The 27,941-nt window shown below is 53.2% G+C and overlaps 2 protein-coding genes across 4 annotated transcripts in view; one reads left to right on the top strand and one right to left on the bottom strand.

Moving 5' to 3' along the window:
- The window catches only part of MICAL1 (microtubule associated monooxygenase, calponin and LIM domain containing 1), a 46,294-nt gene extending 40,108 nt beyond the window's left edge, over window positions 1-6,186 (top strand). For all 3 annotated transcript variants that reach the window (XM_039536844.1, XM_039536843.1, XM_039536845.1), the window contains exons 22-25: window positions 3,013-3,106; window positions 3,274-3,373; window positions 4,124-4,197; window positions 5,292-6,186. In XM_039536844.1, coding sequence (XP_039392778.1) covers window positions 3,013-3,106; window positions 3,274-3,373; window positions 4,124-4,197; window positions 5,292-5,455 — 432 coding nt within the window. In that variant the 3' untranslated portion in view covers window positions 5,456-6,186. The remainder of the gene's footprint in view (window positions 1-3,012; window positions 3,107-3,273; window positions 3,374-4,123; window positions 4,198-5,291) is intronic.
- Window positions 6,187-8,509: 2,323 nt separating this feature from the next.
- Window positions 8,510-27,164, bottom strand: SMPD2 (sphingomyelin phosphodiesterase 2). Its single transcript, XM_039538280.1, has 11 exons — window positions 27,081-27,164; window positions 21,475-21,697; window positions 19,836-19,932; window positions 19,594-19,670; window positions 12,797-12,890; window positions 12,586-12,675; window positions 11,865-11,947; window positions 11,440-11,572; window positions 10,984-11,088; window positions 9,767-9,923; window positions 8,510-9,096 (listed from the first exon to the last, which is right to left on the bottom strand). The coding sequence occupies exons 2-11, from the start codon at window positions 21,522-21,524 to the stop codon at window positions 8,753-8,755; spliced, it is 1,230 nt and encodes a 409-aa protein (XP_039394214.1). The 5' UTR covers window positions 21,525-21,697; window positions 27,081-27,164; the 3' UTR covers window positions 8,510-8,752.
- Between the last annotated feature and the right edge of the window lie 777 nt (window positions 27,165-27,941).

The following is a 27,941-nucleotide window of genomic DNA, read 5'->3' as shown; positions in this document are numbered from 1 at the left end:
GTTTTGGAGCATGAGCTTTCGTGGGTGAATACCCACTTCGTCGGATGCATGTAGTGGAAATTTCCAGGGGCAGGTATATATATATATATATGCAAGCAAGAAGCAGGCTGGAGATAACGAGGTTAGTTCAGTCAGGGAGGATGAGGCCCTCTTCTTGCAGTTGAGGTGTGAAAACCAAGGGAGGAGAAACTGGTTTTGTAGTTGGCTAGCCATTCACAGTCTTTGTTTAATCCTGAGCTGAGGGTGTCAAATTTGCAGATGAACTGAAGCTCAGCAGTTTCTCTTTGAAGTCTGGTCCTGAAGTTTTTTTGCTGCAGGATGGCCACCTTAAGATCTGCTATTGTGTGGCCAGGGAGGTTGAAGTGTTCTCCTACAGGTTTTTGTATATTGCCATTCCTAATATCTGATTTGTGTCCATTTATCCTTTTCCGTAGAGACTGTCCAGTTTGGCCGATGTACATAGCAGAGGGGCATTGCTGGCATATGATAGCGTATATTACATTGGTGGACGTGCAGGTGAACGAACTGGTGATGGTGTGGCAGATCTGGTTAGGTCCTGTGATGGTGTCGCTGGTGTAGATATGTGGGCTGAGTTGGCATCGAGGTTTGTTGCATGGATTGGTTCCTGAGTTAGAGTTACTATGGTGCGGTGTGCAGTTACTGGTGAGAATATGCTTCAGGTTGGCAGGTTGTCTGTGGGCGAGGACTGGCCTGCCACCCAAGGCCTGTGAAAGTGTGGGATCATTGTCCAGGATGGGTTGTAGATCCCTGATGATGTGTTGGAGGGGTTTGAGCTGGGGACTGTATGTGATGGCCAGTGGAGTCCTGTTGGTTTCTTTCTTGGGTTTGTCTTGCAGTAGGAGGCTTCTGGGTACACGTCTGGCTCTGTTGATCTGTTTCCTTATTTCCTTGTGCGGGTATTGTAGTTTTGAGAATGCTTGGTACAGATTTTGTAGGTGTTGGTCTCTGTCTGAGGGATTAGAGCAGATGCGGTTGTACCTCAGTGCTTGGCTGTAGACAATGGATCGTGTGGTGTGCCCGGGATGGAAGCTGGAGGCATGAAGGTAGGCATAGCGGTCGGTAGGTTTTCGGTATAGGGTGGTGTTAATGTGACCATCACTTATTTGCACCGTGGTGTCAAGGAAGTGGACCTCCCGTGTAGATTGGTCCAGGCTGAGGTTGATGGTGGGGTGGAAGCTGTTGAAATCGTGGTGGAATTTTTCCAGAGTCTCCTTCCCATGGGTCCAGATGAAGAAGATGTCATCAGTGTAGCGTAGGCAGAGAAGGGGTGTGAGTGGACGAGAGCTGAGGAAGCGTTGTTTCAGGTCAGCCATAAAAATGTTGGCATATTGTGGGGCCATGCAGGTGCCCACTGCGGTGCCACTGATCTGGAGATATATATTGTCATCAAATTTGAAATAGTTGTGTGTGAGGATAAAGGCACAGAGCTCAGCAACCAGTTGTGCTGTGGCATCATCAGGGATACTGTTCCTGACAGCTTGTATTCCATCTGTGTGTGGGATGTTTGTGTAGAGAGCCTCTACATTCATGGTGGTTAGGATGGTGTTTTCTGGAAGGTCACCAATGCACTGTAGTTTCCTCAGGAAATCAGTGGTGTCACGGAGATAGCTGGGAGTGCTGGTGGCATAGGGTCTGAGTAGAAAGTCCACATATCAATCCAGACAGTCCTTCAGTGAGAGTGCCAATGCCTGAGATGATGGGGCATCCAGGATTTCCGGGTTTGTGGATCTTGGGTAGTAGATAGAATAACCCTGGTCGGGGCTCTAAGGGTATGTTGATTTGTTCCGGTGTTGGTGTAGGGAGTGTCCTGAGTAGATGTGGGTATTCATCCACGAAAGCTCATGCTCCAAAACTTCTGTTAGTCTATAAGGTGCCACAGGACTCTTTGCTGCTTTTACAGATCCAGACTAACACGGCTACCCCTCTGATAAGGGCAAAGTACTTCACTTGGGAAGGAAAAATCAAATGCACAGCTACCCAATGGGGAAATAACTGGAAAGGCTCTGGGGGTGATAGTGGCTCACAAATTGAGTGAGAGTCGTCAACATGATGCTGCTGTGAAAAAGGCTGAGGCATGTTAACATAAGTGCCATGGTATGACGTAGGAGGTAATTGTCCCGCTTTACTCAGCACTGGTGAGGGTTGAGCTGGAGCCCTTTGTCCTATTCGGGGCACCAGACTTTAGGAAAGATGTGGACAAATTGGAGAGAGTCCAGAGGAGAGCAACAAAAATGCTAAAAGGCTTAGAAAACCTGACCTGTGAGGGAAGGTTAAAAAAATTGGCATGTTTAGTCATGCAGGGGGATCTGATAACAGTCTTCAGAGATGTTAAGGGCGGTTATGAAGAGGATGGTGATCAATTGTTCTCCATGACCACTGAAGGTACGACAAGAAGAAGTAATGGGCTTCATCTGCAGCAAGGGAGATTTAGGTTGGATATTAGGAAAAACTTCCTAACGATCAGGATAGTTACGCTCTGGAACAGGCTTCCAAGGGAGGTGGTGGAATCCCCATTGTTGGTGGTTTTTAAGAACAGGTTGGACAAACCACTGTCAGGGATGCTCTAGGTTTACTTGGTCCTACCTCAGCGCAGGGGGCTGGACTCAATGACGCCTCGCGGTCCCTTCCAGCTCTGCATTTCTATGATTCTATGACAGGGCTTTTGGGCTCCGTTCCCAGCTCTGTGGCTGACTTGCTGTGATCCTGGACAAATCCCTGTGTTCTGTACCTCGGCTAGCCACAGTTTACAGACGGGGAAAGTTAACGCCTGCCTCCCAGGGGTGCTGAGCTTAGGCAATGATAGTGCATTGATTAAAGGTGCCGTACAAGGGTGACATCATTATTAGTTCCTGGCTGCTGATAATTGGTCCTTGGCATCCGTTCTCCCTTGCCAGCAGCTGGAGAGGCCATAATTTGACCCTTCACCGGAGGTTAGAGTTGCTAGGAAAGGAAGACAAAGTATCCAAGTGACCTTTCTCTGGTGCATTCCAGTCCATCCAGAGGCGTCTGGAGGAGATTGAGGTGACGTTCCGGAAGCTGGAGGAGAAGGGGATACAGCTGGAGAGATCACTGCGAGGCGAAGGAGGTAGGAGGAATCTCAATGTACCAGTGCCTGCAGACAGGCACCACTAGGATGCACTGTCTCAGTGTCCCACAGGGACAGGTATCATCACCCCAACTCCCATTCACCAGCCCTTGTCTCCAGCACCTTTATGTCCTACCCACACAGTCTCCCCCCTTCCTGCCCCTCAGGGACCCAGTCTGAGCTGAAGACCCAGTGGATGAACAAGTTACTGTCTCTGGTGCAGAAGAAGAACAGCCTGGTTTCCGAGGAGTCGGACCTCATGATTGAGTAAGACGCGGTTGTGTGTGTATGGGGGTGGGGAGGTGGGGGGAGGTGCACTGGGATTCATGAGATCCGTGCTCCTTCAATAGCCCCACCTGTGCTCTGCCCCCCACCTGCCTCAGCCGGGACTGTCTCTAACAGTCCCAGCAGCTGCCCTTTTAAACAAAACTGCAGAGAAATCCTTCCTCCTCCACTAAAATTCAGTAGCCTGCAATGCGGCTGTCCCACACCAGTGGCATGGTCTGATGCCCCCGCGGTGGGAGTGAGAGGAGCTCAATCCACTAGAAAGACCAGGGCTCCTCCTTGCCGGGGGTTGGCCAGATTCGAGACTGAACCTTCAAATCCCAGCAACCTATCACAGTGGCCTAAAATGGCTGTTTCTATTTTCCAGCATGCAGCTGGCCCCCTGCTCACATCTCCACAGCCAGCAGAGGGTGACATGAGCTCCCCATACAACTCTGAGCCTTTTGTGCGCAAAGTTGTTACACGTACACTGTGCCAAACGTGCTTTCGGTATTGCCCAGTTCCAGCCACCCCCTTGTCCTGCCAATCCATCCCCCCACCCAGGAGTGTTACCGTGTCCTTAAACACACCTGCTGCCTCAGAGAGAGAGACACGGGGCAGAGGACTTCCTTCAGCATCTTGCTCTGGGGAGCGGAGATCTGCCCAACACTGAAGGCCCACAGGGCAGAAGCCCTGGGCTGCTGCTGTCCCGGCTCTGGGGTCTGACACAGGTCTTATTTTCTCCCCCTGCAGGGCGCAAGAGCTGAAGCTGGAGGAGAAGCAGTGCCAGCTGGACCAGGAACTGCGGCGATACATGAACATGGAAGGTAAGAGGGAGCACGCCCCTCGTGGCCTTGCGGCTTCCTTTTCCGGGCGGTCTGGTCACACGCACTGGCGCCTGGGGGGACGGAGGCAAGCTGCAGCACGGCTCCTCCCTGCCCTGCCAGTTGAAATGGGAAGGTGGCACAAGCAATTGGAATGACTGTACGTTATTCTGGGCATCCTCCGCGTGCTCTCCGCGCACTAATGCTTTACGGCTCCGAGCGGCTCTCTGCAGCAGGCACCTTTCCTGCTTTACAGATGGAGGCTCCAGCCAACGTTCTGTGCCAGCACTGGTCACTAATTTGGGGGGCTTCAGATTCCCCGCCCGGCCGGCAAGGCACTGGGCATCTATTGAACTCCCCGGGAGCAGGGAGCGCTCAGCACCCCTGCAGGGATCATACCCCAGCACGCTTTGGGAATTGTGGGCCTGACGTACCCACTGTCAGCAGTGCCAAGAGCTTCCCCACCCTCCCGCTGAGCTCTAGGGGTGCTGGGCGGGCACAGGCTACTTACCTATGTTATGCCTGCCACTGACGTGCTGCTTCGCGGTTATCTGGAGGAGTCTGTCCTCCCACCGGATGGTCTGGTGACCTGTGGAGCACTTGTCCTTCAGGGAGATTGGTGTTCTGCACCCGTGGATGAACTGAAGCTGTCTCCTCTCTCCCCCAGGGCGGGGTGGGGGCCGGGGGGAGGGAATGTGATTTTACAGCCAGGGGAAACTGAGGTGACTTTCATGTAGCAGGTGAGCGGCCAAGCCAGTAGAAGAACCCAGGCGGCCTGTCTCTGATCACTGCCTCTCTTGCCCCTGTTGGGAAGCAGGAGGCTCCTAAGCTCCAAGTTGATTCACTTTTCTGGAGCAGTGCGGACGAGCAGGGCAGTTCCACGCCATTCAGCCTGAATATGTATCCTGCCCCTCCTCCCCCCCCGCTCCAGTATCGCTGCAGGGAAGGAGGCATTTATACTGATGGGGGTGTCTCTGTAGAGGGACCGGCCCGGCACCCTGGGGCGGGAGAACCGAGCTCTAACGCCGCTAGCATGCTGTGCCAGGCGCTGGCTGCGGCAGGGCTCTAGCAACTCACCCCCTGCTCTGTTCTCGCAGAGACGCTGAAAATGCCCCAGGACAGGCTGGCGGAGAAGGAGATCCTGGCCCAGCTGCTGGAGGTGGTGAACCAGCGAAATGCCCTGATCCACGTGCTGGAGGAGAAGCGCCTTAGCGAGCTGAGTGAGGCTCTCCCAGGGACAGCGCAAGGGTGGGCAGGCTGATGAGCCGCCAGCCCGATCCCTGCCACGGACCCCGCAGGGACAGTTTCCCTACCTCAGTCTGGCTCCTCGCTCTGCTAGGACACAACTGCCTGTGTCACCGACGGCCCAGAGACACTGCGGGCCTCTCCCCAGCAGCGTGAGAGCTGCCGGCAGGGTCAGGTCACCCTGGGAGAGGTAAGGGAGCATGTCCCGAGGCAGCATGCGCCTGACACTGAAGTTACTGCCAAAGCCTCACTGAAGGGGATGAATCTGCTGTCTGGAGCACCAGGCCCCTCTTCCGCCTGCTCTGGCAGAATGCCAGGACAAGCCCAGTTCTTGGAACGGTTGATGGGGCTGGGCCTCTAACGCACCAGGCAGGCTTAGCAGTTTCCTCTCTCGTTTTAGCGCAGCTCCCCAGCGCGAGGGGGAGCGGATGGGGCTGCGTGGCAGCATTTGACTTCAGTAGGGAACAAGGCCGACACTGGGCTTGTAACATGTTACAAACGCACCAGGCAGCTGTAGCGTTAACCCCGTGTTGCCAGGTGGGGGTAGAGCGCCTAGTGTTCTCACCCCTTAGCTCAGGGGTGGCCAGCCTGGGGCTCTGGTGCCACATGAGGCTCTTCAGACGTTAATATGCGGCTCCTTGTACAGGCACCGACTTCATGGCTGGAGCTACAGGCGTCAACTTTCCAGTGTGCTGGGGGGTGCTCACTGCTCAACCCCTGGCTCTGCCACAGGCCCTGCCCCCACTCCACCCCTTCCCGCCCCCCTCCCCTGAGCCTGCTGTGCCCTTGCTCCTCCCTCCCAGAGCCTCCTGCACGCCACGAAACAACTGATCGGTGGGGCTGCCGGTGGGTGGGGGAGCTGATGGGGGGCTGCTGACGTATTACGGTGTCTCTTTGGCAATGTCCGTTGGTAAATTCTGGCTCCTTCTCAGGCTCAGGTTGGTCACCCCTGCCTTAGCTGATGGATACACGAGACTCCCCAGCAAGGTTTACTCCAGCGGCCTTGCAGCGTGGATGCTTAAGCCAAGTTAACTAACCCCTTTTCCCCCGGTGAAGATACAGCCTTGGCCTTAATGCTATATGGGCACGATTAAGTTATTCAGGGCATGAGCTCTCAGGTTCCTTTTAAGCCCAATCCTCAGGGAGTTGCTGGATTCCTTTCAGATCAGTCCTGTTAGAAACTGTTCTTGGTGTGTCCCCCAAATGTTTCCTTCTGCAGCCCAGACAAGGGGGCCGAGCCAGTGCCAGAGAACTGATCAAACAGCTACAGCATCTGGCCAACAGTGCCTAAGCTCCGCTACCGTCACGGGGCACAGCGCCTCCTGCTGGTCCCCCTCATTACAGATTCCTGTAACTTCTCCTCTCTGTCGTATGCAGTGTTGTTGTAGCCATGTCGGTCCCTGGGTACTAGAGAGACAAGGTGGGTGAACTCTGTGTAAGCTCAAAAACTTGTCACTCCCTCGCAGAAGTTGGTCCAATAAAAGATTTTACCTCACCCGCCTTGTCCCTCCTCTCTGTCAGCAGATGTCTTCAGTGTCCACGGAAACTGGTGGGACTTACTAATGCTCAGTGCAATCTCTGGGAGGCTAACAGGATCCAGCCACAGCCAGCGAAAAAGACTAAGGAGCAGGAATTGAAGGGTAGGGGGAGCATGGCTGGGTTTTGTCATCGGGTGCGTCAGCAGCACACACGGGGTTAGCCTCCATCTACCTAGCTCCACTAGCAGGGAAGCTGTGGCTGCATGGACTAGCCACTCCAGTGCACACCCTGGGCGGGGTGGTATAGCCTGTGCTGCTCCTGTGGTTGGAGCTAGCTAGATCAGCGCTAACGCCAGGTTAGCTACATAACCTGAGCTGGGGGACAGGCCTCGTAACTCCAGCTCCTTAAGGCTTGGCCTTAGGTCAGGAGTTGGCAACCTTTCCGAAGTGGTGCGCCGAGTCTTCATTTATTCACTCTGTCAGGTTTCGTGTGCCAGTAATATACATTTTAACATTTTAGACGGTCTCTTTCTACAAGTCTATAATATATAACTAAACTATTGTTGTATGTAAAGTAAATAAGGTTTTAAAAATGTTTAAGAAGCTTCATTTAAAATTAAATTAAAATGCAGAGCCCCCGGACCAGTGGCCAGGACCCGGGCAGTGTGAGTGCCACTGAAAATCAGCTCGCGTGCCGCCTTGGGTTGCCTATCCCCGCCTTAGGTCTTACTCTGCAGACAAAGCTACACCATGCGTCTCTCTTATTCCTGACTAGGGTGGTTCCCTCTTTGCGATAAAGCTTCACGGAGCCACCCCCAGGGCTGCCTGGAGCCTGGCCCGTCTCTGCTGGGAGCAGTGAGGGCAGAGCCGTAACTGTCGGGAATATCTGGCCAAGCCCCCCGGCGTAGATGCTCTTTTAAGATTGCCATGGAGGCGTTTACACTAAAGTGCTACGCTGAAAAGCGGCTGTAAAAACAGGCTGGTCTCAGTGCTGAGCGTTTGCTGTCCTAGTGCGGTGACACTCTGCTCAGTCATGCCTGTGTGGCTACAAAGGGCGGCATGTTTCATCGTAGTGCTGAAGCAGGGATTCCATCGGGACGGCCTAGTTCAGAAGTTAACGACATTGGAGAGCAGAGCCGCAATACGGGTCTGTCTACACTGCAGTCATGGGGAGCGGATCGCAGCTTGGGCAGACATACGCAAGCTAGCTTTAACTGACCCAGCTTGGGTACTGGAGCGGTGAATCTGGAGCAGCACAGGCTGTTCACACTGGCCCAGAACCCTGGGTAATGACTCGGGTTTCACTGCTCCGGTATGTGAACTAGCTGGATTAAAGCTAGCTCCTGTATGTCTACACACGCTACAGTCGCAACCAGCAACTGCAGTGTAGACACATACCCTCAGTCACCGCCAGACAAGTCTAACTGTATTACCAACAGGCCTGTCCTATCCCCGCGTGCGTCGAGGGGAACAGCAGTCTCTGTTCTTTCCTATGAAGATGCCCCTTCGAGAGATCTCCCGTGACTAACACCCCACCTCGTGTTAGCAGTGTTAAAAGCACTCAGTCTCTTAAAGGGGTGAATACAAACATCTGTTCAGAAAGTTTATTTAACTCTAAAAGGCAGCGATAGAAAACCTGCTGTAATCAGTAAGATACCAAATGCCGCTTGTTTAAAAATCAAGTTAACCATAAAAAGGTCTGTGGAGCAATCCAGTGCAAAGGAAACCGCCTGCCCTCCCCCTGCTCTCCAGAGTAGCTGCTGCCAGCTGGCAGTGCCATCCACTGAGCACCCAGGAGCCTCTTGATCCACTCACACCACCCCCCAACCGCTGTCCTACATGGAGCTGAGCTTGTCCTGCAGCGCCTGGAGCGCCAGCCTCATCTGCTCCTCCGTCCCCTGCAGCATCTTCACCTCGATGGTGTGGAAGACGTACAGCACCATCGAGAGCAGCAGCACCACCGTGGCCAGCAAACTCAGCAGGGAGAAGGAGAACTTGGGGAAGGGCTGCGGGGAGTCCCAGCCCACCAGGGAGCTCAGGCCCATGGCCCCCTGCAGGAGCAGCAGGAGCAGGGCCAGGATGCCCATGCGGCCATTGGAGTAGCGCTGGCGCTCGGCGGTGTGCAGCCCCACCCGCACCTCTGTCCGGGCCTCGTTCACCACGTCCACCAGCTCCGGCTCTGCAAGAGAAAACGGGGGCTTAGTCACCGTGTGGGATGGCTCCTCCCAGCCAGCCAGGCTGCCTCAGATACAGCCCCAGCCTCCCCAGGGGCTCACGGTGTCTTACCCGCCGGAGAGATGCACCGTGCCGATAAGGCAATCAGTGGGACTGCTAAGGCCTTGTCTATGCGGGGGGATTAATTTGCACTGAGTTTTTGCACGCTAACTGGTGCCTGCTGTCAATGCGGTACCCGGCATACGCCGTTTTCTGCTTCAGGATGGAGCTTTGTGCAGAGTAAGTGCAGGGCATTCTGGGCAGGTATCCCACAGTGCTTTGCTTCACTGCTGGGCTCTATGCATTCTGGGTCTTTTTCTTGCCATGCGATGTGAGATTCCTAGCGCCAGCTGGACGGAAAGGATCGGGCTCTGGGATCAAACCCAGCCATTCCCTTGATTGCTCTCTTGGGGTTTGCTAACGGCCTGCACAGTCCATCTGCTATCGTGGCCTCGTTCCTGCAGAGCCTGGAAGAAGGGCCCTGAAGTGGCTGCGGTCAGAGGCCCACCTAATGCCTTGGCAGGCTGACCCAGCTGGCAGAGCTCTCTCAAGATCCCAGTGCTCCAGGCCCTGGGCTGCCCTCTCTGAGCCAGCTGCGCCCCCGTTGGCGAGGTCTGAGCGGCCCAGGCACTCACCGACTGCGCTGCCGCTCGAGCCCTTGGCCTCCTCTCGTGGCTTCACGCACAGTGTAGCGATGACGGCTTCGTGGTCCGAGTAGGGAATGCTCTTGCCGGGGGCGGTGCCCGTGGTGGTCACGAGGCTGTCACACTTCACCACAAAGCGAGACAGTCCCTAGGGGAAGGGAAGATGGTGGGTGATGGAGCACAGTGCTACACAGGCCCGGGGGCCATTCTCCCCACGGCCCCTCCTCAGCCTGTCATGGGCCGTGGCCCACTTGATGGAAGTGAAATCTGCTGCTCCGTGGCCCAGAGGCTGAAGTGGGAGCTGGGAGGCTGAGTGCCCTGCTCTAACCACACAGAAACATCTCGAGATGGGGAGTTTTTACTGGCAATATTTCCCCGCTGTCCAGAGGGCTGACAGAGCTGAGCTCCACCCTCAAGTTACAGACCGAGCAGGGCAGCAATGTCGCCCAAGGCCATACAGCGAGCAAGTGGCAGGAGCTGGGGTTATAACTAAGGCCTTCCTGCGTCCCAGGCCTGCGTTCAGTCCACGGTGCCCACCTGCTCAGATCTGAAAAGCAGGAAGACTCCCACAGTGCAAGGGCTATGGATTTTGGCTAAGGGACTTCAAAACCAGCAAGATCTACTATATAAGATGGGAGGCAGTGCTGCCTAGTGGACAGAGCACTGGACTAGGTCTCAGGAGACCGAGGGTCTATTCCCAGCTCTGCCCTTGGCCTGCTCAGTGACCTCAGGCAAATCATCACCCCATGCCTCAGTTTCCCCATCTGCAAAATGGGGCTAATGCTATTGACCTCATTGGTAAAAGTGCTTTGAGGTCTATGGATGAAAAACGCTGTACATAAGACCTTGGTGGTGGTAACAGCGTAACAACACTGTGCTCTACCAACGCAAAGCAGCATTTGAGCCCAACAGCCCCTGACGCTCGGGTACGTAACAGGCACAGACCTGCTCTGGAAAGGCCGCTGCCTCTGGGGCCGAAGCAGCCAGAACAACATCCTGGAGAACAGAGTGAGTGTGTGGGACGGACCAGACCCAGACAGGCCTCTTCTGCCTCTCCTGTCTGGCTCGCAGTGTTGGGAGGCAGGAGGCAATGCGGCCTGCTGGGCAGTTCCCGGCGCCAGGACGCAGCCCGGGGCCCTGTTCCCAGCTCTGCCCTGGACGCAGCCCGTGGCCTTGGGCAGGTCACCTCCCGTCTCCGCCCCACGTACCTTGTAGAGAACGTAGTCGATGCGGATTCCCAGCGGGAAGGGCAGCAGCTCCTCCTTGTTGATGAAACAGTTGGCTGGGACCAGGGTGAAGCCATCCTCACAGCCCTGGGAGCCAACACAAGGTCAGTCGGTGCCCCTCCTGACGGACCAGACCCTGCCCTTCTCCCAGAGGGGGTGGGGAGGAGAGCCAGTGGCCCGCTGAGGGGCAGGGGCTCTGGACTCTTACAGGGACTGCAGCCAGGCTGGTGGCTGGGAGACAGCAGGCCAGGGAAGGGAGCTTGGGGGCGCTCAGGGTGCAAAGGAGGGTCAGCAGGTGGGAGGGGAGCCCAGCTTCTGGGTTCACCTGCTGCAGGTATTAACTGTCTGTGCCCCCTGCCGCGCCAGCCAGTCCTGCACGCCCGCCCATCTCCCTCGCAGCAGCTCCTCCCTGCCCAGGCCCTACAGGGAAGCCCTTACCTCGAACCTCTCTGTGTCGGCGAAGGAGTCCCGCAGCCCTGTCCAGCCTCGCAGCAGCCGGATCCCCACGTCCCCGGGGTGCATGTTCAAATCCCCACCGAGCAGCACCACGTCTGCTCCCTTCGAGGTGTGCCTGAGGGGACGGGGCAGAGTCACTCGGTGCGGCCAGAGAGCGAGCTAGCCCCCCCGTCACGCTCCCTATGGCACCCCCTGCTGAGAGAGCCAGGGACTGGAGTAGCTGGGGGCTTCTCCCACAGCTGATGCACCCACAGCGTTTTCTACAGCACCCCCTGTGGGGAGTGGCCGGGTCTGGAGTAGTTCTGAGCTCCCCTGCTAATGCCCCTTTGTTCCCTAGATGAGACACCAGGGTACAAACAAGATCCCACTGGCGACGAGCCCACGGGGGGCATCTCTGCTTTACTCACTGTATGAACTGAGCCAGCTCCCAGGCCTGCACCACTCGATGGGGGAGGTAAGCGTCCTTGTCCCGGCAGTACTCCGCAAGGAGCTGGGGGAAGGGAGGACACAGGCAATGAATCCAGGCGCTCGGGGACAGACACTGGGAGCCTAGCTCTCGTCCACCCTATCCCAATGCCCGGTGTGCTCCCAGGCTCCATGCAGTCTGGCTTTAGATGTCTCGAGGCAAGGAGACGAGGCAAGAGGCACTGGATGGAGAAGGAGAGATGGCTTTTCGCCTCTAGGGCTGAATCCAGCCCTGCTGGGTAATGACCGGATATTGCTGGTTAGTGCATGGTACGGGCTCCCATCACACCTGGCACTAACGGAGCCCCTCTCGCTGGCAGTCTTGTTTCCAAGATCTGTGCCAGCAGGGGGTGCCCCGAGCATCCAAACTTCTTTCCTGTCCCATGTCAGAACAGCAATGCTGCTGTGTGGGAGGGGTGAATGTTGGGGGGGGGGGACTGATTGTCTAAGGGGGCTCAGCTGGGGCTAGTGGGGTGAAATTGAGCAAAGGGCAATCAAGAACCCTTTCCTGCTGGTGGAACGGTCTTCCAAGGGAAATAGTGAGAGACCCCATGGCTTGAGACATCTCAAGCTAGACTGCACGGTGTTTTTCCAGTGACTCCCAGTCTCTGTCAGATCCTTGGCCCCCACCCCCACCCCCACCTTCCCTGCAGTGAGACTCACGTGGGTCACATACACGTGGAAGATAATCCCACAGATCTTGATGATGAGGAGCCCCACGGCCTTGCCGCAGAACCAGTCCCCATGCTGGAGCTGCCGGGACAGGAGAGGAGAGAGAGAAGGCTGGTTACAATCCGAGCGTCGCTGGAAAGGGCCCCCCCGCCAGTGCCTTGGCCGTAAGCAGCCCCCGTGGCGGCCGGCCCCCTGCACTCACCATGTAGGGGTAGCCGTTCAGGGAGTACTGGTACAGGAAGGTGTCCAGGATTGGGTATCTGGAGAACACGCAGAGCCCACTGCCAATCACCCCACTATGAAAGAGAAACTACAGTCACCATCTTCAGCCAGAGCAGCGCCGCCTTGTCGCCCTGCCCTTGGGGGCCACTAGGTGGCGTTACTGAGCAAAACTCCCGGAGTGGGGGTCTAGCAGCAGGGGCGAGGTGTCAGGACTCCTGGGTTCTATTCCTGGCTTTGGGAGGGGAGTGGGGCTGGGGTTATATAGCAGTGGACTGGGGGGTCAGCAGTCTCCCAGGCAGATTTTAAAAGGGGTCTTATTAATGAGTTAGGGTAAGCGATCGGCTAGAAAAATGTCATTGCTATCACATGTGATGCATGTATCTGGTGCAGCACCAAGGTGGATACAGATGCTGGAAGTGGTGCAGTTTTTCTATATCACGTAAATGTTTAAATGTTGGGCACTGAGGCTGAACAAAACCCCATCAAATCCCCAAAAGGGCCATAACTCGAAGAAACACAGTCTTAAATTTGACCAAAATTGGCAGAAAACGTCTATGTACAATTGATCATGCAACTCTTTATGCAAAATAGTGCTGTCTGGGAAATATTTAGCACCAGGTGATATATTTGATGCATGTTCCTGTACTTTTTTTGCTTGTGGTTAAAGCAGTAGTCTGTAGTCACGCGACAGCATGAGCCTGTTTGTACCATGTAATGTGTCCAAATATTTGTCAGTATTCGTGGAAAGGACTGACTGGAGAAAAGTTTTTGTCGCTGTTTTATAGTTTATGCATATTGGCTGCCATCCAATGCTTGCTGCACTTGCTACTGATATTAATGCAGTGTACACCTCAATGAAATACTTTCTGGGTATGTTCTCCACTCTAGGCCAGGTCTAGACTTATGATGAAGCAACTTCCTGCAAAGCACAGTTGATTAAATGGAGGACTCAAAGGGAATTTGACAATGGCTGCCTTGAGATGGGAGACATGTATTGTGCAATGAATGGCATGGGTGATGTGGGCAGTGTGATGCAGGAAAGTGGGTTTGAAGACATCCTTGTGGAAGCCATCATCTATGCTGCATCAATCATCTGCCATGCTCTAAGAGGGACAGCATATAACCCTGGCGTTATAATCCACAAACTTATGAATGAGGCAACGCATCGCTGGAAGTGGCTGGCACCTGGCGATCCCATGAACAACGTTCTTCCAGAAGAGGAGACAAGCCCCATCTTGGAGAAAGCTCAAGCACGTGTTGAAGCGTTTGAAGATGTGGAGCCAGCACATGGAGAAAACAGCGTGGAAGCACAGAATGCTCTGGCAGAGTACCCAGTCGCTCCACCAGCTCATGGATACACATGTTATCCAAGGAAAAAACTGTTCAGAGACTGTCAGGACCTCAGCTGGTTCTGGGCACCATCACCTAGCAACCTAATGAGCTTGGCTGGGCCCAATAAACCCTCACTAAGTGACTGTGCTCTCTGATTGGACAGAAGGGCCAACAGGTCCCTATTTAAGCCTGGCACACAGAGCAACACAGCAGACGAGCTTCTTGTTCAGCCCTTGCTTCATCTCATGCCTGTTCCACTCCAGTCCTTGTCCCTGCCTTCCTCTGACTCCTAACTCCTGGCTCTGACCACTGGCTTGTCTCCTGATCACGCCTCCGGTTCTGCCCTTTGGTTCTGCTTCGACCACCGAGTTGCACCATCTACTCCACAGAGTGTCTGCTCTGGGAGAACTATGTCACGGGATTCTCCCAACTGCTGGTGGATTACGTAGCAACAAAGAGAGATAACACGTCCACAGAGCTTGAGACATTGGCAGAGATGATTCCACTTGACTTCCAATGTGGTCATGTGAATGAGGCAAGATGGGGTTGTGTAAAGGTAACAGAAGACAGACTTGTGGAGGATGAGAAGCCAGATATATATGTCCCAGTTGATAGGGAACACAGTACTGGATTGCCAGACCCTTCAGTGGTGTATGGCATGACATGGCCATCAAGCAATCTCTCAGCAAGGACTGTGGGAAGCATCAGCATCTTTGCCCAAAGGATAAGGCTCTGACCCAGTATTACCTGACTATGCATTTTAAGGCAGCTGTAGCAGTGATGACAAACAAAGGTGTGGAATGCAGCCTTCAGCAGTAGATCGCCACAAAGAAGCCACCACAAAGTGCATGGCTGCTGCTGTCCAAGATAGTATAAAAGTCGTGACTGAAAGAATGACCCTGAAACAAGCCCAGACAACAGCCAGCCACTTGTGAATGCTGCAACATCTATTGTGGCCCCACCTGAAACTGCAGAAAGCTTGTGCAAGACCAGAGCGAATGGCACACAAGAAACGAAGCAGTTTGTAACTAGTAGGCTACAAAGGGGGGAGGTAGGCCTCTTTTGATCCCATAAACAGCATAATCGCAAATCATTTGGTAATCACAGTTGAACAAAAGAAGACGCAGACAGCACAAGCCGTTATTGATGGTCAGATATCCAGCAAGCTGATGGTTATTGTCCAGTCCAGAGATGCTGATAGCCAGAGTCTGATGAAGTATGAGCTGGCACCTGCCCCCCTTTCCCTCTTCAACTTGGGATGGATCTCTGAGAAATACCAAAAGAGCAACGTGCCCTCTTGGCTGGAGAAAAATCTGTCAGTGGTTAAGCCACCTTGTATCACAGGTTGGCTGTACGTTGTGTGACAAGGTACGTCCTTATGGTTGTTCTAAACCTGCTGCCTGTTCATTTCATCGGGTAACCCCTGGTTCTTGTGAACAGGTAATTAACACTTCCCTAGTCACCTTCTCCACACCATTCCTGATTGTATGGACCTCTAGCATGTTCCCCCTCAGGTGTCTTTTCCAAGCTGAACAGTCCCAGTCTTTTTAATCTCTCCTCAGATGGAAGCTATTCCATACCTTTAATCATGTTTGTTGCCCTTCTCTGTACCTTTTCCATTTCTAACATATCTTTTTTGAGGGGGGGTGGGAGTGACCAGAACTGTGCACAGTATTCAAGGCGTGGTCAGTTGCTGAACAGTATCCATGGCTGTTGTTGGTGACAATTATGCAAATGAAGAATCAATCAAATTTGGTGAGAGAGCCCACAGGCACAATGTCCAAATGCAGTTTGGAACCCCACTGTGCTAGCAGCATTACCAAAGCAATGCCTGACGATGATGCCATATTCAAAGACTAAATCGAACGAATTTGCAAGTGAAGTGGGAGCAGAGATAGTCAGCTGATCATGAAGTGTACCTTGCCAGTGTGTGTCACGGCATTGAACGAGCAGTGCGAGTAGTGCCTGGCCATTACAATACCGGAACTGGAGGCAGATCCCGAGGAAGCGGATTCACAGGTGTCCTTGCACATTGCTCATGCAAAGCAAACACCCAGAGTAAACAGGCTGCTTGGACTCAGATGCGGAAGCTCCGTGCCAAAGATAACGCTCTAGTTTGTGTGGCAGCTCGTGTTGGCCCAAAGAAGAGCTTCATTCCCACGCACAGAGAGGCTATGGAGCTGGGAATGAACGTGTGTCTGAGGTGGCCAAACAGTCATGCACTCAGAGGTCGTGCCTCTACTTCAGCTATCAGCGGCATGGGAAAAAGAGATGGCTGCAGACAGCAGCTGAGCACCTGAGAAGGAGTTTGGAGCTCTTCTTCCCCCCACGCAGCAGGAGTGTGGAAGTAGGGGAGCTCCAGAATGGCTCTCGCACACCCATTTGGACACCCCACTCCCTAGGCTCAGGGCGCTGTGTCTATGGCATGCATTGCGATTGTGAGTTCTCAATTCCCCACTCGGGTCTTTGGGGCTGAGGCAGGGGCCTGCACCGCTGGTGTCTATGCTCCTGGCATTCACAAAGCATGGCCCGTCTCAGCTCGCTGGATCTCAGGGAGGTGGCTGTCGTATGGACCGAGCATGCCCGCTTTCAGCAGCCCCCTCCTCTGCTCTCTGGCCTCTATGCCTGTCACATGCCTAGTCTCAGCCCCCTTACGCTCACAGTGCTGTTTGCCTGTAGCATGGACCAAGTCTACCCACTCTGCTCCCCGTCTCAGCCTTGTGGCCCAAAGGGAATTAGGAGAGGCAACACTCACACGACCCTCCCTCACTCTGAGATGCCTAGAAAATCAGGCACAACAACGGCCCCCCACAAAAGCCTGGGTTAGGTGGTGAGGCTCCTTCCTCAGTGAACGGGGAGCGACAGGAATTAAGACTGGGCTGGTTGGACTAGGGGCTAAACTGGGTTGGGGAGGGCTCCCTCACGCCTGCCTGGTGAATCTGTTCCACTTTAACTAAGTATTATGTGGGCCAACAGCTGGGGTAGAATCACTTGTTAGTCCAGTGGTGAGGGAACCCCTTGCTGCCTGAGGAGGAGCATGGCGGGGGAAGGGAGACCATGGGAGCAGCTGCTTATCTGGTCTGCAGGCTATTTGCATTTAAGAGTGAATGAGGGGTGGAGGAAATGGTCAGATTTTGCAAGGCAGGGAGCTGACAGAATTTGCAAGGCAGGCAGCTGACACACAGTGTCGGCTCCAAAAATCCCCTCTCTCTCTCTCCCCCGCTCCCTGTCACACTCCACCCCACCCCCCTCTTTTGAAAAGCATGTTGCAGCCACTTGAACGCTGGGATAGCGGCCCATAATGCACCACTCCCAACAGCGCTGCAAATGCGGCCACACTGCAGCGCTGGTAGCTGTCAGTGTGGCCACACACCAGCGCTTTCCCTAACTCCCAGTGCTGCACATCTGCAAGTGTAGCCATGGCCTTAGTCTTCCCTCTTGAACAGGTTCCACTTTAATTACATACAAGTTCCGCAAAGGCTAGTGCTAGACTCACTCTATAGTCTACTGGTTTCGACACTTGCCTGGAATGTGGGAGAACCAGGTTCACATCCTCCCTCTGCCTGTTAAGAAGAGACTGGAACAGGGGTCTCCTTCCCTCCCAGATGACTGGGCCTCATTCATAAGTTTGTGGATTCTAACGCCAGGGTTATATGCTGTCCCTGGTGCAGCATAGATGATAGCTTCTACAAGATTTCAGATGGATAATACATTTTAAAAATGCTTAAAATCACAATCCTGTGCAACTGTGAAATTTTAAATCAATCAAAATTGAAAAATATGCTTCACAATAAATATCAACACTACTGGTCGAAAGGATAAACCAATCAACATTGCATTCTGGCAAATCTAAGTATCCCTTAAGCATTCTCTTCTGGCAGAGGGAGATGGGACAGTTAGTACAGACATGGGATGGCTTTAAGGCTATTCTATCAACTCTATAAATGTTATGGGAGAGTATCCCAGGGAAAGAGGGATTCACTCATGCAAATCCCCAGGCAGGTAAACAGATCTGGAAAAGGCTCAGAACCCCACCGCCCTCAGCCTGGGAATTGCACAGACTGGTTGAAGGCAGCGACCAAATAAAGATCTGGGAAGGGTAGAAAGCGGCCAGCCTGACATGGGGTCTCTCTTACTCGACCCAAGAGGGGATGTGTCACTATGCCCAAGAGGCCCAGATCCGGTGGGGAAGGTCTAAGAGACTGTTCCCATCAGGGTGTCCATGTGGAAGGCGGGTGACACTCCACAGCAATTGACTAGCCATTTATTCACACATCATGTATGAACCCCTTACAAGCACTCCTTTAATATCAAGCCTGTCCCAGGCTGTATCTGAGGGGGCAGGAGACATAAGGGCTGGGCTAGCACTGGAAGGGATGACCCTGCTTGCCTTTTTCCCTGACAAAGTCCGCTTGGGTGCTCCTGAGAGCTGCTGTCTCAGCGAGTCGCTATCTGCTGCCTCCAGCCCTTTGTGCCTGCCCATTTATGGTCATGCCACAGCTGCCCCCATGGGCGAGCTCCGCCCAGAGAACACCAAGAAACTAGTGTCACTGTCCCAGGCACTGCAGAGACAGCTGGAGAGCGTCACTATTCCCTGCGGGGATCTCAGGGGAGCCACAAAGGGCCCGTGACAATCTCCGGAGAGAGCTTGCGACATCCAGCCAATACACTGTCTTCGGGTGATGGGGGTGGGGACAATGTTCACCAGTCACAACTCCAAGGCTCTGTGTCAGAGGGGCAAAGGCTGCTCACCTGCCGTGGTCCCTGGGGCGAGGACACTGCACGTAGCAGCCTGCCAGGGTTCAGTGCTGGCCTAACAGCAGCAAACTTTGTTATGATTAAGAGGCGGCGCTTTCTGCTGAGGAAAAGAAAGGGTGTCTCCCATTTCCAGAGAACCTTTCCTCCCAGCATGCTTCACGGACCACTGCATTCACGGGTCACTGAAATGCAGCCATCTTTGGGGTGGAACGTGGCAGCTGTTTAACAGTGCACCCCATCAGGTTCATGCAGCACCTGACATCTTACAGTGAGCTGTAGCTCCATAAAGCCAACCTGAACCCAGGCAAACTCCAACTGCTTCCTTCACCCAGAGCTCACACCCCTCGGCATGACGTAGCATTGCCAATCCCAATCCATGAGCTCGGCTTAGCAGCCATGAGATCTTTAAAAATACCTTCCAGATTATTTTTGTCTCCTGGTGTCGTAGCTGCCAGGGCTGTGTTTTCAGACTTTCCTCTGCAACCACGAGAGACAGAAACCTCCCATCTTTTTTTTTAAGCTGAGATTCTCAGAGAATCACACGGGTTAAGGACCTGGGACTTCAGAAAAACCAACAACGACCGCAAAGCTTCTGATAAGATCCCGCGAGTTTGCAAAATTGAGGGCTACCTGCTGACAGGGCCCCTCTGATAAGCAGCACCCGGGGACTCCAGCAGCGCCTCTTACCTTTTGAAGTAGTGGGAGTAGGGGTAGCAGACAGTCAGCTTCTGTTTCAGCTCACAATAGTCCCTCTCGCTCCACACCTGGAGAAGCAGGAGAGAGGCTGAGAACAGCAGGAACTCGAGTCACGGAAGAGAAGCCAGCCCAGCCCCACCTGCTTCCATGGCCCTCGCCCTCTCCCTCCTTCACCCCCACTCCAACTCCCAGCCCGCATCACTTCCCACACTCTGACCTCCCTGAGCCCTCACCTCCTGTAAGAGTGCCAGGTCGAACCCCTCCTGGCCAAGCGTGTCGCCAATCATCCCAATGCGCTCCTGCCGCAGCTTGCTCAAGTAGCGAATCGCCCTGCGGGGAAGAAAGGAGAGGCTGTGACGGGCATCCTTGACAGAGGATCACCTCCTCCTCCAACTAGCGCGGCTCAGGCCCCTAGTGCCTTGAGCAGTGACAGGGAAAGGCATCTAGGGAGGGGTGCCCAGTGCTGGGAGACCCCTGAATGGCAAGGATCGCCCTCCAAACACGCAGCCGTCTAGAGCCCCAGCCCTGGCCTGCTTGAGGCAGGGATGCAAAAGGGACAGGAAGTTTCCTTCAGCCTCTTGCACGCTCACCTCAGCTTCAAAGCAAGAGAGACTCCTCCAGGGCCAGCCTGCGGGGACAGAGGGGCAAGCAGGGTGGTTGCCCTGGGCACCAATTTCCGGCCTACAGGAGGACGCCAAATCTGAGGTTTGGGAGAAGGAGGCGCGCAAGGAGAACCAGGAGCAGCCAGGTTTAAAATCAGACCAGACACAGGACTGAGAGAGAGGAGGAGTGGAGGGGATTTGAATTCAATAGAGCTTCAGGGCCCTGGTCAGGTCTAACGCCTACGACTCCACGAAGCCATACGCAAGATGAGAGCCCTTGCGGGAGGCCGTGTTTGCAGGCCGGGCCTGACTCCTGCATGGGTCCCATAAGGTGCTTTGCATGCATGCTTGGGAATCGGGGCAGCGTGTACCCAACACACACTAGTGGAGCCAGTTTCCTTGCCCAAACCCGCAATGCGCACAGTCTGCCGGCAGGCAAGTGCTGCTGGTGCATGAGACAGGAACAAAAGACCGGCTGTGCCCAGGGGAGGGCTGTCAGGCTGGGCTGAGGAGGCTGGCACAGAGCCAACAGCCGTGCTGAGGTTCCCTGTATGGGGGGAAGAGTGGGGCTTGTTCCAGGAAGGCAGCTCGTTGCAAATGGATGGGGGAGGAGGGACCAAGATGGAGACCCCAGAGCTGAGTAACTCCTGACTGCAGGGTGCAGATCTGCAGCTAAGTTGGGAGCGATGGGTTAACTGAGGCCCTGCTTTGCCTCTGGTGACAGATCCCCCCCCTCCCCTCAAGACAGGGGCATCCAGCTTTGTGACACTTCACTCACACATCCCAGTGGCCTGGTTGTGAACAACGGGCACCAGGTCCCATTCCCAGGCACCTCCTCGGGGAGCCGAGTGAGATTGAAAATATCCAGAGAACGGCAGCTGCAGGGCGTAGAAGTCTGGAGGGGCTGACGTATGATAAACGACAACGCTGCCACTGCCAGCATCTCCCACCCCAGGATCTCCATGCGCTTTACAATGGCAGCCCTGCTGGGAGGTGGAGGGACATATATTAGCGTCCCCACTTTACAGGAATTCAGGCACAGAGAGGCATCAAACTAGCAGCTGGGCTCCTGGCTCGCAAGTCCTCTGCTTTAACCCCTAGATGTGCTGAGAGAGCTCAGAGGGACCCCCTGGCTGCACGTCATCCCTGTGCTAAGGTAGGTCATGCCTCTCCTGGGTGAACCTGCACCCACTGCCCAGGAGAGCCACCCTCCCCCAGTCTGTTTTGAACTCTGCTCGTCCAATGGAAGAGCAATCAAACGGCGACTTACCAGCAATTGAGGTTGAAGACACGCAGCTGCAGTGGTGGATCCGTGTCCATCGCAGCCAGCTGGTGGGTCGCCGAGCCTTCTTGCCGTTCAAGGAGCAAGGGGTGGAAAACGAGGGGAATCCTGCTCTGATGACGAAGCCAGTGAGAAGGGGGTTGGAGGTGGTTTGAATCAGGGTCCCCCCTCGGTCCCGGGCATCTACAGGTTCTCCGTCCCTGGAGCGGAGCTGAGCGAGGAGAGAGGTGTCAGGCTTTGCCAGGTGATAGGGTAACTCAGACGGCTGCAGTGACAGGTTAGCTGGAGCGGACAAGGGAGTGGGGCTACTGCTGGCATTATCTCAACACAAACACCTGTGCTTCTGTATGCATCTCTCGGCTAACTGGCTAACTCCGGGAGGCGGCAGATGGGAGGCGACAGTAGGAGGGAAAGGTGCAGAGCTTAGAGAGGTTCAGGAATTAAAGGGACATGCACAGGTGAGACCGGGCACATTTACACTCGCTAAACCCGCACGTACACACTGCGTGGCTTCTCTTTTTCAAGGATTTCAACTGAAGCAGGTGAAGAGATGAACCCCCACCCCACCTGTGGCTGCTACCCAGACAGCACAACAGCCGGGCAAGTGCAGGAGAGCCAGGCACTGAAATCGACTACGCTCCTAAGTGAAACTGACTGTCCAGGTTTTTCCCTACCAGGCTGACAGAATCAATCATGAGAAGCTTATTGGATTTTTAAAACTCTTCCTCTTTTAATCTTCTCAGAGGCAATTTGTAACGTAAGGGAGGACTTTGTTTTTTCCCCTGACAATGTCAATTTAATTGTAAATGGGACACATAGGGTACTTCTCCACAGTGATACAAGACCCATGGAAAAGCTGCAGCTGGCCCTGGGCAGATGACTTGGGCTTTTAGGGCTAAAAATTGCAGCATAGGGTACGTCTACACAGCTATTAAATACCAGCTGGCCAGGGTCAGGTGGCTCAGGCTTGCGGGCTTGGGCTGTGGGGCTAAAAACTGCAGTGTAGATGTTTGGGCTTGGACTGGAGCCCAAGCTCTGGGACCCTGCGAGAGAGGGAGGTCAGGGTTACAAGGTCTTTAGGTGCCTAAAGTTGCAGGTTGGCGCCAAAGTCAGCTAATGTTAATTTGTGCCTAGTATCTTTCATCTGGGGGACCTGAAAGCGCTGCACAATTCCTCCTCCTTCCCCATCTACACCTCTGTCACCACCAGGCAGGATTAGCACAACCTGTTCTTTTCAAGGTTCCCCTGGCCTAGACGTTCCTGCTGAAAGTTTAGCTAGTGCATCACCCAGCGGCCTGCTTGCTTAGGGGAGCAAGGCGGAAGCAGCTCATGACACCTGTGCTGTGGCACCGAATCCTGCAACCTGCGCCCAAGTTTATTCACCTTTGGAGCTTATTGCCGGTCTCGTCTTTTCAGACAGCGCTAGCTAAGGAGTTGCCTTCTTTTCCATTCCCAGTTGCTTCCCAGGTAGGGGGCTGGTTAATTGGGGGAGGCTTCAAATTTCTGCCCGTTGAAAGGAAGTGAGACATACCATGGAAATGGGCAAACTATAGATTAGTCAGACAATACACACACGTGTAAGAGCAAACCCTTACCTTAATGCAATGTTGAAATTTGCACATTTAAACACAGGCCATGCAGGGAATGCAAGAGTTAACATGAGCACAGTCACATTCATTCGCTCAACACTGAACATGCTGCATGAATTAAGGGGGAAACATTAAAAGCCTCCGTATCCATCAAAATGACAAGATACGAACAAGGAGATGGAATTAACTTTGTTCTGAGATCCATACACCGTTTCATTTCCTGAACTGCCGGTGTTTAACTTTGCAAGCTCCACTGTGTATTAACACAGGCATTTGCATGTATCTTCTTTAGTTAAAAGAAAGAACCAACCCGACACGTGGGACGATGGGGTTGCGTAACTGCGTACTGGTACAATTTCAAGGTTTTAACTCAATTATCTGCAGACACTACACTACCCCTCACAGCATTATACAACTGTGCAGCACACAGAACCCCACTACTTCAACCCCAGTAAATACTGTTACTGTGCATGTGCAAGGCGAACCTTTCAACTACTTGTAAACTCTCAAGGCGATATTCCTCCTTTAAAAGGAACCACAGCTTTAATAGTCTAAAGCGGTGTTATAAAACAGGACCTAAACTATTGCAACAAGGGTGTTGCTTTGCCGTGTGAAACAGCTTCTCTGTTCCTCCCCTGAGGTGGCTGCATTTCAGGGTCGGTTTGTGAAGTGCCTTGTCTCTCTTTCTACCCACTCACCGCCCCAGAGCATTTTCAGAGCATTCTAAAAAAAAGAATCCTTTGGGCTGGAACTTTCTTAGCACTTGGCCTAAAGGTGACTATTTTCAAAGAAAGTTTGAAGACCATATGATCTTCAGTAGGTTCACATGCAAACATGCAACAAACCTATGGCCATTCGGAACATCACGGTAAGGGACGGTCTTCTTTAATGGTGTACCCACATTCAGCGGACACAATGTTCAACATGACATTACCCGTCCACACTGACTGCAAAGTCATGAGTAACACGGTGGTAGGTAACACAACGTAGTTTTCTAGTGTAGACAAGGCCCTAGATGGACATAACTTCCCCTTACCAACAGGACAGGCCCTCACCACTGCAGATAGGAGATTCTCCATTAGCTATAGGCAGTGGAGGGTTGATGACACAGAAGTGATTAGTTCTGACTCCAGCCAGCAGCAAGCAGTGATTGCCCCTACCAGTTTGTTACCATAAGAACATAAGAATGGCCATGCTGGGTCAGACCAAAGGTCCATCTAGCCCAGTATCCTGTCCCCCAGCAGTGGCCAATGCCAGGTGCCCCAGAGGGAATGAACAGAACAGAACAGGCAATCATCAAGTGACCCATCCCCTGTCATCCACTCCCAGCCTCTGGCAAACAGCAGCTAGGGACACCATCCCTGCCCATCCTGGCTAACAGCCATTGATGGACCTATCCACCATTAATTTATCTAGGTTTGGTTTTTTTTGGCCTTCACAACATCCTCTGGCAAGGAGTTCCACAGGTTGACTGTGCATTGTGTGAAGAAATGCTTCCTTTTTTTTTTTAATTTTATTGTATCTTAGAGCCAGTTGAGTTATCCCTTATGGATACCACTCACTATGAATATAGTCCCAGTTTTGGTCAGTGAATCATTTAACTAACCCAACTCTCTTTTCTTGGACTGTGTTTATGAATCATAAGTATTCATGCTTTGCAAGACACCATTTGTGTTCTGCAATTGGCCATCTAAGTCATAATACATCCTGATTAGATCACAAACATTTTCAATAAGAGAATGCCACCCCGTCCAGCATGGATTTTTGGGCAATTCATCCTTTGTGCTAACACGAGCAAAACACTTGAATTAATACCTAGTGGCCTTCTGACACTCAAATGATGAATTATAATACAGTGGAACCACAGAGTTACGAACACTTCGGAAATGGAGATTGGTCGTAACTCTGAAATGTCTGTAACTCTGAACAAAACGTGCTGGTTGTTCTTTCAAAAGTTTACAACTGATCATTGACTTATACAGCTTTCAAATTTTACTATGCAGAAGAAAAATGCTACTTTCCTTTTTTTAATGTAGTTTACATTTAACACAGTACTGTATTGCATTTGCATTTGCCTTTTGTGTGTGTGTGGTTTCTGTATACTTCCGGTTTCAAATGAGATGTGTGGTTCACTGGTCAGTACATAACGCTGGTGTTTGTAACTCTGAGATCCTGATATAATCATTATATATATGATCATTAGTCAAAATCAAGGTCTCAATGTGCTGGGTGTTGTACATACCCCAAATAAGAGAGAGTTTACAATCCAAATACCTACACAGCTTACAATCTAAATTCACAAAGGCGGGAGAAAGGAAGTATCATTATTTCCATTTTACAGAGGCCAACTGAGGCACAGAAAGAATAGCTGACTTGCCCAAGGTTACACAGGAAGCAAACTCTAACCTCCTGAATTCCAGTCTGTTGACGTAACCATCCTTTCTCCACACGACTCATGCACTGCACTGAATTAAAATGGGGGCTTTTATTAAAAAGCAAAGATGTGTCTGTGTTCCTATCTGATCGACCATACTATATATTATAAACAACATGAACATATTAAAACAAGACAGAGGGAGATGCCGTGGTTACTGCCCAGCTATAACACTTGGTGTCATGCATAGTCATAGACAGGATATGAAACCCGGCTAAAAATTACTTTTTTTCCCAAAGTCACGTGAACGCAGTTAACTCTGTGAGCTAGGGAAGTTCAGAGCCATTGTGTAAACACTCAGAATGGAGCGAGCTGGAATTATTCGTCTCATCTGTGTAGTACTTGGTGTCTGTTTAATGAAGAGTTGAAGCAATTATACGTGACATACTTCCGTAAGGACGTACAGTAGGTAAAAGGGCTTTGCAGAGATTTATTAAGAATCCACCCCCGTGCGGGGAGCAGGGCTGCTTTAAAGCTGCCCCGACATGTTCTGTGGAAATATGCAACTGCCAAAAGTCAGCAGGAGAGGAAGAGTATAAATGTCCCAGGCCCGGTCTGCACAGAGGTTGGGTACCAGCGTAAGGGCGAGGGGTGTGCTTTCGTGTTTAAAACCAAAAGAGTTAAATCAGTCCAAACCCTGGCATGCTTATGGAGGTATAAAGGCAGCTTATACTGGGAAAGTTTATTCCCCATATGCATGGGAGCGCTTACAAAAAGGATATTTATATGCTGCTATAGCTGCATCCATGTTAAGGCGCAGTATCACTTCAACTCTAGCACTTTGACCTGGCAGCGCTAACTCACACCGAAACTTCACTCTTGTTCGCCCCTCACGGAACCTGAGTCCCTGACTCCTGGTCTAGCACGTGCAGAACCACCAAGGTGCCCGCACTCTGGCACCCTTTGCAATAGCGCTCGGGGTCATTAATATGCACGTCTCCTGGGGAACGGACGGGTAACTCAACCTGCTGCGCACCCCCTCCCCCTCCCGAGCCTAATAGGGGCGCATGCAAACTGGGCCCCATAGCCGGCCCCTGAGGGTTTTCAGAAGTAGGAGCTTCTTCACTGCTTGCATCCGAAGAAGTGGGTATTCACCCACGAAAGCTCATGCTGCAAAACATCTGTTAGTCTATAAGGTGCCACAGGATTCTTTGCTGCTTCTACAGAAGTAGGAGCGGGAGGCAAGTCACCCCCCCTCCCCCGCAATAATTAAATCTTTCAGAAGCAGGGACAACACGCCTGGCGCTTTGCAGCGATTTGCCATTTGCAAGCGCTGGAGACGCGAAGCGATTAATAAACTCGCTGCATGGGAGGGATCGGGGCGCGGGGGTGGGGGAAGGGGGTAGAGCCCCCCCACCCCCGGCAGGAGAGAGACGCACTCAGGGTAGCGCTTGGAAGCCAGCGGACAAAGGAAGCACCCGCGTCTCCCTGCAGCTGGGCCCGTGGCTGGGCCCTGGCGGGAGCCTGGCACTGCTGCCAAGCGGGTGCCCGCAGCCCCGCCCCGCCGGGGACACATGGGTGCGCCAGTCCCTCCCCCCCACCCCCCGGGTCGGTGCTGGGGGGCGTCTCACCTGCTGCGGGCACGCGCCAGCTTCCCGGGCGGCTGAGCCAGCGGCGAGGCGGGGCGCGCGGGGCATGCTGGAGCTTAGAGTCTTTCCCGGCGGCGGCCGCCTGTTGCTGGGAGGGGCTGTGAGAAACTACTAATCCCTCGGGGTGGCGCGGCCGGCTGGGCGCGGGAACTACAAGTACCAGGGGGCTGTGCGGCTGCAGGGCGCCTGCTGCTCTATCAGCTGGAAGCGAAGCCGGGGGAGAAGTAGCAAGGGGGAGGGGTGCACAGGGGGATACACATTGTGGGGTGTGCATGACTCACTGGGGAGGGGTTCCCCCCAGCTAGCGGGGAGGATTTTCTAGTTTTAAGAGGCGCGGGTGCGGGGGCGTTGAAGGGAGTGTGGGTGTGTTTGCGTTGGAGAGAATGCACAACTCTTGCACTGTAAAAAAGGGCCTGGCCTACCAAGGTGCCTACATTTCTAGGGACATGCCCTCGCCTCCATGGTCCCCCTCCATGCCCAGTTCTAAACAAGCCTCGGGACTCTGGAGAGAAGCATGCAGGCCCACTGAATATCCCTGACACAATAGGTTAGATCAGGAGGCAGGCGGAAACGAAGGGGAAAGATTAGGGTGGAGAAAGAAAACACACTGGAGGTGGAGACAGGCAGAGAGGGGTCAGTTCAGGTTTGTTTACACACACACAACTTTACACAGAGATTTAGTTCAAGGGCTGCAGACACATTTATTGATTTAAAGCGGGTTATAGCTGTTTAACTTGCACCTGTAAATTTACTGACAAGACAAGGCTCCAATTGTAAGAACATAATGGCCATCCTAGGTCAGAGAGCAATGGTCCATCTAGCCCAGTATCCTGTCTCTAACAG

The sequence above is a fragment of the Mauremys reevesii genome, linkage group 4, assembly GCF_016161935.1.
Source record: "Mauremys reevesii isolate NIE-2019 linkage group 4, ASM1616193v1, whole genome shotgun sequence".
Taxonomy (NCBI): Eukaryota; Metazoa; Chordata; order Testudines; family Geoemydidae; genus Mauremys; species Mauremys reevesii.
This window is presented reverse-complemented; position numbering and strand designations above follow the sequence as displayed.

What these genes read in the sequence shown, in the direction of transcription:
- SMPD2 (XM_039538280.1), bottom strand. Translation starts at nt 21,524, where the DNA reads ATGGACACGGATCCACCACTGCAGCTGCGTGTCTTCAACCTCAATTGC. An exon ending in TGAACGGCTACCCCTACATG is followed by an intron (nt 12,676 to 12,796) that starts GTGAGTGCAGGG and finishes CTGTCCCGGCAG; the next exon opens with CTCCAGCATGGGGACTGGTT. An exon ending in GAGCTGGCTCAGTTCATACA is followed by an intron (nt 11,573 to 11,864) that starts GTGAGTAAAGCA and finishes CCGTCCCCTCAG; the next exon opens with GCACACCTCGAAGGGAGCAG.